A 13,543-nucleotide genomic window follows, 5' to 3' on the forward strand; every position below is an offset into this window, starting at 1 on the left:
CAACCAGCTACAACAGTTAAATGCCACTCACACTTGGATGCATTGGCATTAACAATACTATATCAATCACGGGTAAATTTTCTGAAGAATGTGTCATTTTACTTTTGACACTTTTGTCACACAAGTATATTTTGCTGAAATTATACATTGTGGCATTATTGTCTTAATTAAAATGTTTCATTAGATCCTTAAACAGAAACTTGGCATAGTATTTTCCATATTTTAACGCACACCTCCTGGAGAAAATTCCTTTGTCATGAACAAAACTGTAACCAAACTATGACTTGTCTAACATTGCACGGCCGATAAACCTGAGAGGGAAAAAAAGGGAAATATGCAGGACTTTCCGGGCACATGAGAGAAGGAGGAGAGTAAATATTGCTTTGACCTTGTGGACTAGAATTTTTGATTGCATTACCCAGAGTGCTCTCTCTCTCTCTCTTTCTCTTTCTCTGTCTTTGTTTTCTGTGTTGGTGTAAAACATGTTTCACAGCACTGAAGTCAGCTGTTGTGGCAAGTTTACAAAATACCAGCACATCGGACGGCAATGCATTCATGTGAAGAGTTGTAAAACCAGTTTGGCGCTCAACCAAATGCTTGTCACTCTAGCAGAATGCACTGAAGTTACCTTTCATTTAAGGAGTGTGTTTCCTTCTATTTGTTTCACATTCCTTGAATGATGGCTGTATGAATATGAAGATATCTCTACATCATCTACAGAGACAGATAAGGTGAGTCTACAGACTGATACAGCCCATTAAGGTTACAACCAGGTAAGTGTCTGTGAATGTAATGCTCAGAGATTGTTTGGTGCCAGAAACTGACATAATGAGTATGAGTCATACTGCACCATGCTGACAATGTCAAGTGTAATTGTTAAACAGATTTTTTTCTGTCTCAGGAGCAAAGAGTTGGGTTTACCTTTGGGACTGAATGCAAACAAGATAAAATTCAGATGTGATTTGCTATGTGTATATCAGGGAAAGGGGATTTTGCCTGAGTAGCTTTTTACTGGCTTTAAAGTAATGGAAGTTTTATACTCCTTATGATGGGTTGTTGGTTTGGGATTATGTCATTTATTGATTCTCGTTCCTACATTTAAGTCATTCATGTAAATCATTATGATTGGTGACGATTGATCTGTTTCAACCTTACTCTTCTTCTGAAATTACTTTAAAAAACAAACTCAGAAAGCACAGTGATGAGAAATGCATACTTTTTTTTTTCATACTTTATGAATAAAAATAGTTTTTGTATTATTATATCAAGTTTACACACATGGGTCAAAAATGATCTTGTGCATTAGAAGCGAAGTGATACAAAAAGTGATACACTGAATTAACAATTTGAGTATATGTGTAACTATGTTTGTCTTATTTTTAAGGTTTAACATTAAAAGAGTTGTTAGAACAACCCGATTACATTAGAAAATCACATATTCTAACATTTGAGACTTAATAGAGCCAGCAATTAATAATAATTTCCATTGGAAAAACACCAATTCAACAAAATGGGATAGTTAATATTTGTGTCTTCTTTGGTTTTGGGTTTGGGTTGGGTTGGCTTTTAAATTGGTGATTGGTGAATTGGTGACCCTTTGATGCACAACATGGGTCAAAAATTACCTTGTGCATGAGAAGCGTAATGATAAAAAAAAGGGTTTTAATTCAAAAAGTAAGAAATGAAAACAAAAAAATAGGATGTATGTGATCAAAAACAAGTTATTTGAGAAAACCCTGCAATACTGAATGATGAAATTAATTATTGCAAATATAAAGAATATAAAAACTTTAGACCCATGTTGTGCATCAAAGGGTTTAAAAAGACTCTGAAGGTTTGGTCTCCTCTGGCTGTCAGCCTTGACCTAGGAGTAATTGACAGACTTTGGCCAGGGGAACTCATGAAGGGTTAATAAGTCGGTGATATAATCAGGGGGCAACCCTTGATGTGCTTTAAATGTAATCATTTCAATTTTAAAATAACTTTATTAAATGTAGACGTGGTTGTGGCATGTTTTAAGCTCAGAAAACATTGGATCCTACGTTTTTGTAATACCACTTTAGTGTCTTTCAGTAGAGCCTGCTTCTGAAATGTCCAATGTCTTTAGAGCACCCTGCATTGCTCAAGAGCACTTCAACGGTATGTGCATACTGTGGCCTTCTGCTCTAAACAAATGGTTTGAAAAAGCTGCCTAATCTCTACCTCTTTCTTTTAGCCTCTCACATTCTCACTTCACCTTTTGTAAAAGAGCCTTTTTCTGCATGAAAGAGGTAAAGAGAAGTGTAATCAAACCGGTTTACTCGCCTCGCCCCATTTCACCATAACCCTGTCTCGTGATGATAGTAGCTGTCTTCCTTTCTGTCTTCCTTTCAGCGAGTGACCAACATTGGGTTTACAGTATCAGCTTACTACTTTTCCATTGTCAGACTACACCTCAGGTTAGAAGGCACAGGGCTCATGAAATCTGTCCTCACTGCAGCTCCTATGTGCTTACTCTGGGGTGTGCACGTTTGTTTATGAAAGCCATCTTGGGACGTTCAAGTTTAGTGCCTGCATGGTGATGATCCCAGATGAGATAGCATCAGGGCCAGTCTGGCACCCAAGGCACCTGTTGTAAGTCACGTTGTAAGTCTGTGTCCTTATTGTTTTGACTGAAGAATGGAGGTAAATGTTTCCCCCAAACACTCCCATTCTCCTTTATTTTCTTTAAATGTTTTGGTCCTTTAAATCCCAGTTCAAACTGCCTCACACATTAGCTGCTGTTTGATACCGTAAGTCATTATCAGATTTACTTGCAGTGTAGGCTTTAAGGGTGTGACTTTGTGAGTGAAAGGTTGTGTGAAAACTTCCTGGTTCCTTGGCATTTACTTTAAATTGAGTCTGTGATTTGATCAATCAGAATATTTATATAAGGGATTTAGTTGGAAATATTAGCATTTATACACATTGGCTTTGGCTACTAACACTGTATTATAATGACTTTTTGGTGATAAAAAATAATGTTAGCCACCTGTAAAGGCGAAAAATATCCTTGGAGGAGCTTTGGCTTTTGTTTCTGGTAATAAATATGGTATGTCTGACCATTTTTCATCCTTATTTACAGTTTCAGCTCTGGACCAAATGGCTAAATGTAAAATAGGTGAGTTAATGCGCCGTTTGTTGAACTTTAAGGAAACAGTGAGAGCCTCATTATCATGTTAATGTCCGGGCAGCGCGCTGATTGGGACATGAATAATGCATCGCAGTGGGAGGGGACGGTTTCGGGCTTGACTGTAGTGAGCTGCGTGCGTCACGTTGTGAATTGAAGACAGAGGACATAGTCTGAATGGCTGTTTTAACAGTCACTGGAGGAAGTTTTTATGCATCGAACACCAGGTAAGAATAATAGATCACTTTAAGCTGAAAAATAATGGCTGGATGTTGTTTATTTCCTGTCGTGTTTGAAATATTTTACCAGAAGAGTTTGGTTTGTTTAGTTGTGTAACCTGCTGCTTTGAGATGGGACGTTTGATATAACTTTTCCATGTGTCCTTTGCTACTGATTTGAGTGAAACGATTGGTTTTTAAGTAATTATTTAACCTTTTCTTGGCGTCTTTTTTTTACGCACACCGTGTGTTTGGCACTATTTGTGCCACTATTTGTAAGTGAGCATGTGCGCTTATTCACATTGAAATGTTCATTCTAAAGAGTGGAAATTGTTCATAAAATATGTTTACGGTGTTTGTGTCATATTTGGCCATTTTTTTGTAATTCGATTAGGCTATATCGCTAAACATTATAAATAAATTATAAATGTGTGAGAAAAAATATTAGTTTTATTTTGTGTAATTAAGATACTAAGATTTATAAGATTTATTATAAGGTTAATGAATAATTTAAAGCTTTCAGTTTTAAGCTCACAGAGCAACGTCTGTGTAGTTTGACATGATTGCAGAGTGTGGACTCAGCAGCCTGCAGTGTTTGTGTTTAAACACCAGTACAGCAGGGTAATTGCGCGCCTGTGTGTATAGGCCACCATACGTTATATATCACACAGGATGTGAGGGTTCAAATTCATACGGGCCAATATCCCTGTGTGTGGTTCAGCGCGTTCATATTGCGCCCTGAGGCTTGTTCGGTTAATCTCACTGGTCTCAGCATGTTGGAGGAATGAAGGTATCTGCCACAGGCTATTAACAACCTGCTGCTATTAGTCTGAAGGTGCCACGGCGCATTTTCACCGCCTGGCTGAAATCATTAGTCCTGAACTCGGTGCAGGTTCTGGCACCGGTGCTTGGAAATTAAATCAATGCTTTTGCTCTGCTGCCACAGTGATGATAAAGCAGCTCAAGTTCTGAGAGTGGTGTTAACCTTCTTGTTCTCAAGAGGGAGATCCTCCTGTGCACACTGCACTGCTCCCTCTGCGGTTATTTACCTCCACTGTGTGTACAAACACACTGTGCTCTGTTGTCCCTGGCTTAATTGCGGGTTAATACTCTCTTATCATCCTCCTGCAGTCTATCTACGGTTTTTTTTTCTAATAGGGGGGACCAAAGTCACAGGGAATAAGTTTGGCGTCAGCTGAACAATCAGGGCTCACATCTCAGCTTGGATCAAGCAACAGGAGGTGACAGAACACAGCCGGGTTCCCAGAATTGTTCTGACCCACACCTGACCCCCACCTTTTTTTTTTCCTTTTTCCTTAAAAAGCATTAATGGATATTGATCAGATCCGGATTTATAGTGACTGGTAATCCAGGGCCCCCTGATGGGATCTCCAGATGGTCCTGCCCTAACTCCTAAATCAAGGATTTCATTCTGATGATGCAGAGTGTGTATACTAGTGGTCCTTACCAAAATCTACATAATTCCTGTGAAAGTCTGCATTTTATAAGGAATTTATATTGACTGGTATTTGCATCATATAGGCTTCTTCTCATGTTTATTTTTAAAGGAACAGCTCACCCCAAAATTAAAAATCCATATTTTACACTTTCCTGTAGTGCTATTGATCTACTCGACAACTCACACCAAAGCAATCTAGATGAATTAATAGGCTACAACTACTTCAAAAACATATGTATTTTTGATTTTGGGATGAACTGCCCCTTTAAATGTCATTTTTCAAACTTGAGGGTCTTCAAGCATTGAAAGAAATATTTGAATTCATTGCACTATTATATTTCTCATGATTCATGTGATGCATACAAACTCTTGAAAGGTGCTTTTACTTGAACAGCTGCTGCAGCCTCAGTTGTTCTTCCCTAATATGCAACTCCCCAGTTCTCCCCCAGAGGAAGACACAGTTTGACGTAGATGTGTCTCATTAATCAGCAGATCACTGAGATATCTGCCACACTCCTTCCCCAGCTCTCTGTGAGCCGTTGTGTTGTTTTTTTTAAGAGTTGGTGAACATCTGCTTGCTGCTGTACTGTTCCCGAGTGTTTTTGTTTTCAACTTTTACAGATGGGTCAGTAATAGTATTTGTCATGTTGTCTTATCATAACATGGAGCCTGGTCTGCCAGTGACAGCGCCTGATTTATAGCCCCCCGGCCTCGGTGAGCCTTTCAGATCCTCCCCTAACATTTGCTCAACAGGCCTTAAATGTTTCCTGTTGTGAGATGAAAGCCACACTAACGTCTCACTGAGGCCAGCTCTACTTTCTTTCACTGGTCTGGTTCTCGGTGGAGGACGTGCAGATGAGATGTTTTGAAAAATTACATGATGGAGTGTTTGAATCGTGAATCATTTACTGATTTGTGTGTTACTTGCAATGCAGCCCGTCTGGTGGAAAATAAAATATGAGGATATCTGTTGTGAGAGAAGGCTCACAATATGATCATTGTCTGTGTTTCCTTGTGCGTTTGTGATTGAATGAGCACGAAGAAAGATTGCATCGGGTGTCTGGTGTGATAAGAAAATCAGGCACTGATGATGCTTTTTTTTTTTTTTTTTATCAATGTCTTTATCCTACACTGGCTGACTGCAGCATTTGATTATTAGATGTTAAACATGTGTTAGTGAATGAGAACAAGTATAATGTACACACGCATGACTTAAAAAAGGATTTGGGTTTGGTTACTACTCCAGTGAGGTGCATTGATCCAGGACCTTGTCTTGTTACACCCACATACAGTAAATTTAAAACTGATTCTGTGTCATCACACAGAGGAGAGGGCGTGTGTTTGGAAAAGACAGAAAGCACAATTCCCTGTAGTTTGTGAGAAAGTTCTCAGACAATGGACAAAGCTGAGAATGTCAGCTGTGGATCACCAAAGACTTGTGTTTAGAAAAGAAAAGTTGCATCATTTTTAAAGAGATTTTTACAGTCTGTATTTATAAAAAACAATCGTAAACTTGATTTTTTGGTAATGCTTTTCTTAATTAGTCACACAGATGATTATTTAAGTAATTAACTGATTAAAAGCATAGTCAAGCGGCCAAGGTAGATAATCACATAATCCTTTTCAGCTAGATATTATAGTCATTTTTTGACTATCATTGCCAGTTTGTGGGAATCTGTGCAGCAATAATGTGAATCTTGGGTGAGATGTCACCTTTTAATGTCCAGGAAGCTCATTCCCTGCTTTCCTGGCTGATTTCAGTCTTTATCATCTTTACTTCAGCCCTCATTCCCACACTACTGATAGTCTTTCCCTGACTCTCTCCTCTCCTCGTCCATCAGAACCAGGTATGGCTGGGAAGCCTTTCCGGGCCACGTACATCTGGGGAAGCATCATCTCCAATCTCCACACTCATGTAGAAGTTAAGCGCCGGCGCCACAACCTTAAGTCCTACCATGACTGCTTCCTTGGCTCAGAGGCGGTGGACGTGGTGCTGGCACACATCACCCTGAACCGTTTCTTTGGTGATGATGCGGTGCCCCGCTACAAGGCCGTCCGGCTTTGTCAGGCCCTGATGGACTCGAGGGTGTTTGAGCCGGTGGGCGTGAAAGTATTTGGGAAAGAAAAGAAGCGAGCCACATTTGAGGACAGCAGCTGCAGTTTGTACAGGTTCCTGAGCCCGACGACCGGCTCCACAACATCGCTGACCAACACCAAGTCTCACTCCACGACCACCATTGAGAGCGGCTATGACTCACCGAGCATGAACAGGAACAAGAACAGCTACAGTCCGTCACGTGAAAGGTACAGACTGGTGTCATAACATCTTCAGATCTTATTTTGGATTTGCTTTGTTCTCCTTCCTCCAGAGTTAATCCCAAATCCAGTATGGCTTTAGACTGGGTGCCTCTGAAACTAGTGAGGCGTGACTGGAGGCTCTTAAAGTCCCATCATGTAGTAATGACTTGATACTGAAATTATGTAACACCCTCACCACCATTGTGTGGCAATGAAGATGATTTCAAATAAAGAAGTTTTTAAAGTAATTTTAAAAGACAAAACAGACAGAAATCCACTGAGATGATGAGACTGCTGATAGTTGAATGAAAAGCTCAATAGCACTCTCATTAGAAGCTTAGCTTAGCACAAAAGACTGGTAATACAGGATCACAGAGGTGACAAAATCCAGCTACTACCAACTCGAAAGTTCACAAATTTTAATCTTGTTTATGATCTTGAATCTCTTAAGTGTATAGCAATGTTGTTTTTACTGGGGGTTTATGTGCCGGAGTAGCCTATTTTCTTGGCTGGTGGTGATGAAGCCTACAGGAAGTTACTGAGCCCAGCCAGGAAATAGTCCGGCACATAACATACCCTGTATAACCACAATGTGTTGTTAATTTAAATAGAGATATAACATATTAACATGAATGGATTACTGGACATTGCTGAACAGGCCCAGCAGTCCCTCGTGGCTTTCAACAGGTTCAAAATGTTACTCACAAAAAGTAACCACATGTTACCACAAAAAAAAAAAAAAAACAGCTGCAAAGATACATAAAGAGACTTGTGACTTGTAACAACTATAAAAAGGGGCTAAACAACCACAAACGACTACAAACCCCCCCAAATTATAACAACTATAAAGACATGCAAAACAACTGCAAGGAGACTTAAGGGGTAAACAAAGAACCTCACAACAACTATTAAAAGAGAAAACAACCACAAAGAGACACAAAATTATTACAAAGAGACATATAAGAACTACAAAGAGAGTCCAAACGACTACAAAGAGACAAAAAAGACACAACATGACCACAAAGAGACTTTTAAAAACTATTTTAAAAAGGAGCAAAACAGCTACAAAAACACAAAATGACAAAAACGATGCAGTGGTGGTAAACAGATTTTATAACAGAGCCATGCTCGCTGTTTCCCCTTGTTTTTGTTAGTCTTTGTGCTAAGCTAAGCTAACTGCTTGGCTGTAGCTTTCAAAATATCTCATCTAACTTTGAGCAAGAAGGTGATTTCCAAATTGTGGAACTATTCCTTTAAACTCAGTTGATTCCTCTTTACTCTGATGCTGAATAATAAGTTATCGGGAGGCTGTTGAGCATGTAGCAGAGACAGGCAGGATGCGTTACCTGTGAGGTGCTATCACATGGCCTCGACACTTTTTGTTGTGAGAGTAACAGCTCCAGACTGATCATTAACGGGAGATGAAAGATCCAGATGAGCCATGTGCTCTAACGCTTTAAATTAGGCTTTTATTATTTGCAACAAGGGCCAAAATCAAGTATTCATAGGAATAATGTGAAGAAAGAGAACATACTTCACATGTCCTATTTAATGTTCATCAGAAATTGTTGGTAATTGAGCATTTATTTTGCCTGTTTGATTTGAAATGATCGGAATCAAAACAGCATTAAATTGCATGCTGAATCACATTTACTAGAAAACATTTGCCGTCTGATGCCACATTTGTCCCTGTAATAAGTTTTTTTTCCCAATCATTTCAACTGATTGCTGTTATTATGTGACTCTTCAGACAAGGGGTGCTGAGCTACTCCAGCCACTCTCCTGTAAAAACAGACAAATCACTGGAGGACGTGCTGGGAAACCTCAACCTGAGCTCTACCATCACCCCTCAGATGATCAACCTCGGCCTCTCACAAGAGCGTAAGTCGTCCTCTGCCTGATGAGCCTGACATTAAACGGGCGATGTGTTCTTTTTTTCAGCAAATGCTTAGTCACACTATGTGTCCATGTACCATTGACCCTTATGGCTTTTCACTCTGTGTTTTCACAGTTGTGAACGAGGTGTGGCACCAGCAGGCGGTGTTCAGGCTGTTGCAGCTGATAGAGCTCCCCCTGTTGGAGAAGCTGTTGGAAGGCAAAGACCCGTCCCGGCCTCCCCTGCATGGCATGGACAGTGACCCCGACCTGTTGTACACATCAAGCTACCTAGACAGAGAAGTTCTCAAGGCCTTCAGTGAAGCACAGTAAGTCTATGCAAGTTTGTTTTATTAGTCAACTGTGTGTATGTTTCTTAAGATCTTTCTCTCTCCAAATCTGCTGTTTTTTCTCTCTCTCACTCTCAGCCAGCTGAATCCTAAATTACATGTATATAAGGACTTCTGTTTTGCTCTTTAACCAATATAAAAAAATGTTAAAGATCCCCTCCAGTGGTATTGAGACATATCTACAAATAACCTGATTGGAACAATTATGTGTTACTGATGTTTTTCCATAAAAAAAGGGAATCATTTCCACAAAAATATCTTCTTTCTGCTTCTACCTCATTAAAATGACAAAATCTGTGAATATGCTAGTTTTCACAGATGTCATTTTAAAAGTTTTCCTGCTGACTTTTCCTACTTTATTGTAAAGCCCACTCTCAGAGAAGGTGCACTGGTGACTTTTAGTTTCTACATCACACTTTATTAGCTGCTGTTAGGCCAGCATTGACCAACAAAATATTTGTGATGTCAAAATCATATTCATCCCGCCCCTTAAAATCAGAATTTCAATAAGCACACAGAAACCTTCCACTCTCAGCAGAATGAATGTTAAAAAAAACAGCCTTCTAGTATTAAACTGTGCACAGGAAAGCTCAATTGTTTAATTCTAGAAACGAGGAGGAAAACATATTTAACTTATTAAGCAGTGATTTGTTGATTTGAAGGTAAAATCAGTTGTCGGTATCTAGGTTAAAATAATTGAAATTATCTTTAACAGCAATCTGATTCTATCCTGAAGGTCAAGAACTTCTATCTGTCTCCCTTTGACCAATCTGTCGGCTGTGTGTTTGTAATCATTACACTTCCCTCTCCCCTCAGGGCTGATGAGTGGATGTCAGGGGCTGTGGACTGTCTGGAGTTTCTGCCTGATGAGCTGGTGGTGGAGGTCAGTCGAGGTTTAGCTGGCTGTGCAGACGACCTGCTCCGATGTAAGAGTCTGCTCTATGACGTCCTGGCTCAGCATTACGGTCACACCCAACAGCCACCTCTGCTCAGCAACCACATTTTCGACATTCACTCCGGCATCTCGGAGCTACTCGGTGAGAACAGATGTTTTTGGTGTCTTACTGTATTCAGGAGGCTTTTCTGTGATGAAGAAAGGTTTTCAAATATGTTTCAGCCCATGCCAGTTTAATCACAAGGGCTGCTTATCTCAAGCGCAGTATTTTCATCCTGATATTTTCTGTTGTCAGTGAATGGCAAGCAAGAGCCGGCTCTAGAGGCTCTGCAGCTGAGTCTGAAGCTGCAGGATTCTCGCAGCAGGGAGGAGCTCCGCAGGCTCCTGAGATTCATGGCTATCGCAGCCAAACCACAGGAGGTCAAACTGCACAAGGAGGTGAGTGCTTGAGTTCCTCTCACATGCGTCACTACATGTGTGTGTATGTGTGTTTGGTCTTTATTAACTCAAAATAATTCTTTGTCAGATTGAGAACAGAATGGCGGTGAAAAGGTCATTCTCAAGTTCAATTGTCTACAGCAGAAGACTCTCCAAAGGAAAGGTGGACCTGATGGTTCTCTTCATGATGGATAACCACTGTGATCTGTTCAAAGTGAGTGTTCTTTGTGTGTGTGTGTGTGTGCGTGTGTGTGTGCGTGTGTGTGGGGTTGTAGGAGGGGTGTTCACATCAGATATTACTTGAAAGAGAATTCATAATTGTATTTGTATTATACAGAAGTATCATGCACTCACTAGATGAAAACAAATTGCCCTGCCTTTCTGAATTAATTATATTATCTTCTTTAATTCTGAGAAATCTTTCCTTAAAGAAGCCGCACTTTTTTATTTAATTAAGTAATTATCTGATCATTTCAGAAAAAGTTGGATAATTATCTCTTTGATTAAAACAAAGTCAGATCATTTTCTCATTTATTAAAAGAGTCAGATAATTATCTCATTAATTAAAAAATAGTCAGATCATTTTCTCATTCATTAAAAAAAACTGATAATTTTCTCATTAATTCAGAAAAATTCTGATAATTAGCTCATTAATTCAGAAAAAGTCAGAATATTTTCTCAAAGGCAAATATATTTAAATAAAAATAATTATCTCATTCATTTACAAAACAATATTTTTTTCCACAAAGGATTTTCTCATAACCATCTTTTCAGGTGAACGTAATATGTTTCAGCAGAATTAACATTGGATCTTTAAGCCAAGACTAATGGAAACTTGTCTTATTTTGCCCTCTTTTCCACCAGATTCCTGTTTCATTGCACAAGATGGTCAGTGACAGAATAATGAATATTTTGAATGGGAAGGATCCAGATGCAATAACAGGTTTGCAGATTTTCCTTATACATTCATTTCATATATTTGTTTTCTTAGCAGCTGTTTGTGTAACTGAAGAACACTTTTTCTTCAGTATGAATGAGATAAGCTCTTCCTCCACTTCATCTGTGTTTCTCCTATCTCTCTTCACTGCAGGATCAGCATACTGCACAAGACTGAGCGCTCAGGCCTTCTCAGAAAATGCACAAAAAACCACTAAAGAGGAACTCTGGTCTTTACTGCGGACAGTCCATGAGAACCCTAAACTCTCTGCGAAAGAAAAAAGACGGCTGCTGGGACAGTTTTATAAAGGCCACCCAGAGATTTTTGTTCAGTACTTTGGAAATAGATTATCAAGTGTCAACATGTTACTACAGTGATATTTATTTGTTTAAAATAGGTCATGTATTATAATGTAAAAAGAGGTAGAAGTAAGAACAAAAGCTAATGTGATGTAAATGATGTGAAGATGTGCAGTGTATGTGGATTTTATTTGTTTATATATAGAAAGTTTAGACTACTGAACAAGAATGTGAATGTGAATTGTGGAGACTTGTAATAAGCTGCAATATTTAAGGACATGTTTCATTTCTTAGATATTTTCTTTGGTGCAGGACACTAATATGAAATGTCCTTGTCAATTATGAATAGGACTGTTACTTTCCCAATGTAACAAAATGAACCAAGTGTTCTCGAGAGTTTTTTTTATGTTTTCACACTGCAACGCGTCTTGATGGGATTCGGACAAGTCATGCATATATCGCTTTTTCAATGGATGTATTCTTTGTGCTTGTGCAATAGGAACAGTGTTAGCAATAAAAATGTGTCTGTTCATGTGGTTTCTCATATACAATGTGATGCACAGTAGAGCTATGTCTTGAGGAACCCTCAAACGGAAATTTGAACCTGGAAATTTGAAAGTCTGATGTTGTGCTGTCGTAAACAGTCGGAGGCATTCATGAGAAGCAGCCCTCTGGGTTTTTCTGTTTGTTGCAACATATCAGCAAAACAGATGCTTGTATGTTTTTTTGTTTTTTTTTAACTTAAAACCTTAACCACGTTTTAGTGGTATCTTCAGGGTTCTGTTTTTAATAAAGGTTATGTATTCTTTTTAATCAGCCGAGGAAATCGCTTCCACATTTCCAGGTGACAAAAGCATTTCCAGATTGGGTTTAAAACACTCACATCTTGTTTGTATTTTGGCAAATGTTAATAAAATTCAACTGGAATTGTCAAACATTCAAGTGTGCATTGCCTGATTTTCATTGCAGACACAAATGTGTATGAAAAGAGAACAAATGGCATCTCGTATGTCAAGAAAATGATCCATATGACACAAATAATGTATTTTCTGTTAAAAACAGACATACAGTACCCTCCTTTTTTAATAGGAAGTCATAATTGTAAAATCTAAGGCTCTTTGCAGCCAATTTTTCAGTTAAAATCAAGTTGTGCAAGGCAAACAGTGGCTTATCAGTTTAAAAAAGAAACTGAGCGATGCTTTCCTTTCCAAGACATTTTGTTCTTTTCTTTTTGTCAGACTTTAGAGATGCCTTTGTTGCTAGAAGGCAAAATCACCAAACTTTTATTATGTTTCGACTTTTCTCTAACTGTAATGAGGGACCTGAAATTCCCAGCTAACCTGCCAATGAGCCAATAAAAAATTACTTTACTTTATAGGTACTCTAGGTAGAGAGCTCTATTAGAACATGTTTATCATTCAGAAGCTATTAAATATAAACACAAACATTTTTTTCTTCATTAAATTGTTTTTTTTAGTTTAGCATCTGATAGTTTTCCAAATGGCGCTAATTTCAAAGTTGCCTTCAGACTTTATTATATGACAATAGAGTGGTGTTCTGTTTTATGCCCAAGTGTGACCTGTGAATCAGCTCAGAGCCGAGATAGGCTGCCACTTATTCTGAACA

General features: G+C 38.8%; 1 protein-coding gene across 1 annotated transcript; it reads left to right on the plus strand.

Annotated features, from left to right (window-relative positions):
* The first annotated feature begins 3,297 nt into the window (after positions 1–3,297).
* On the plus strand, positions 3,298–12,852 carry depdc7a (DEP domain containing 7, paralog a). Its single transcript, XM_059355114.1, has 9 exons — positions 3,298–3,375; positions 6,667–7,129; positions 8,874–9,004; positions 9,135–9,327; positions 10,165–10,385; positions 10,539–10,681; positions 10,770–10,895; positions 11,546–11,624; positions 11,772–12,852. The coding sequence occupies exons 1-9, from the start codon at positions 3,360–3,362 to the stop codon at positions 11,993–11,995; spliced, it is 1,596 nt and encodes a 531-aa protein (XP_059211097.1). The 5' UTR covers positions 3,298–3,359; the 3' UTR covers positions 11,996–12,852.
* Positions 12,853–13,543: the final 691 nt, after the last annotated feature.

This window comes from Centropristis striata, chromosome 2, assembly GCF_030273125.1.
Source record: "Centropristis striata isolate RG_2023a ecotype Rhode Island chromosome 2, C.striata_1.0, whole genome shotgun sequence".
Lineage (NCBI taxonomy): Eukaryota > Metazoa > Chordata > Actinopteri > Perciformes > Serranidae > Centropristis > Centropristis striata.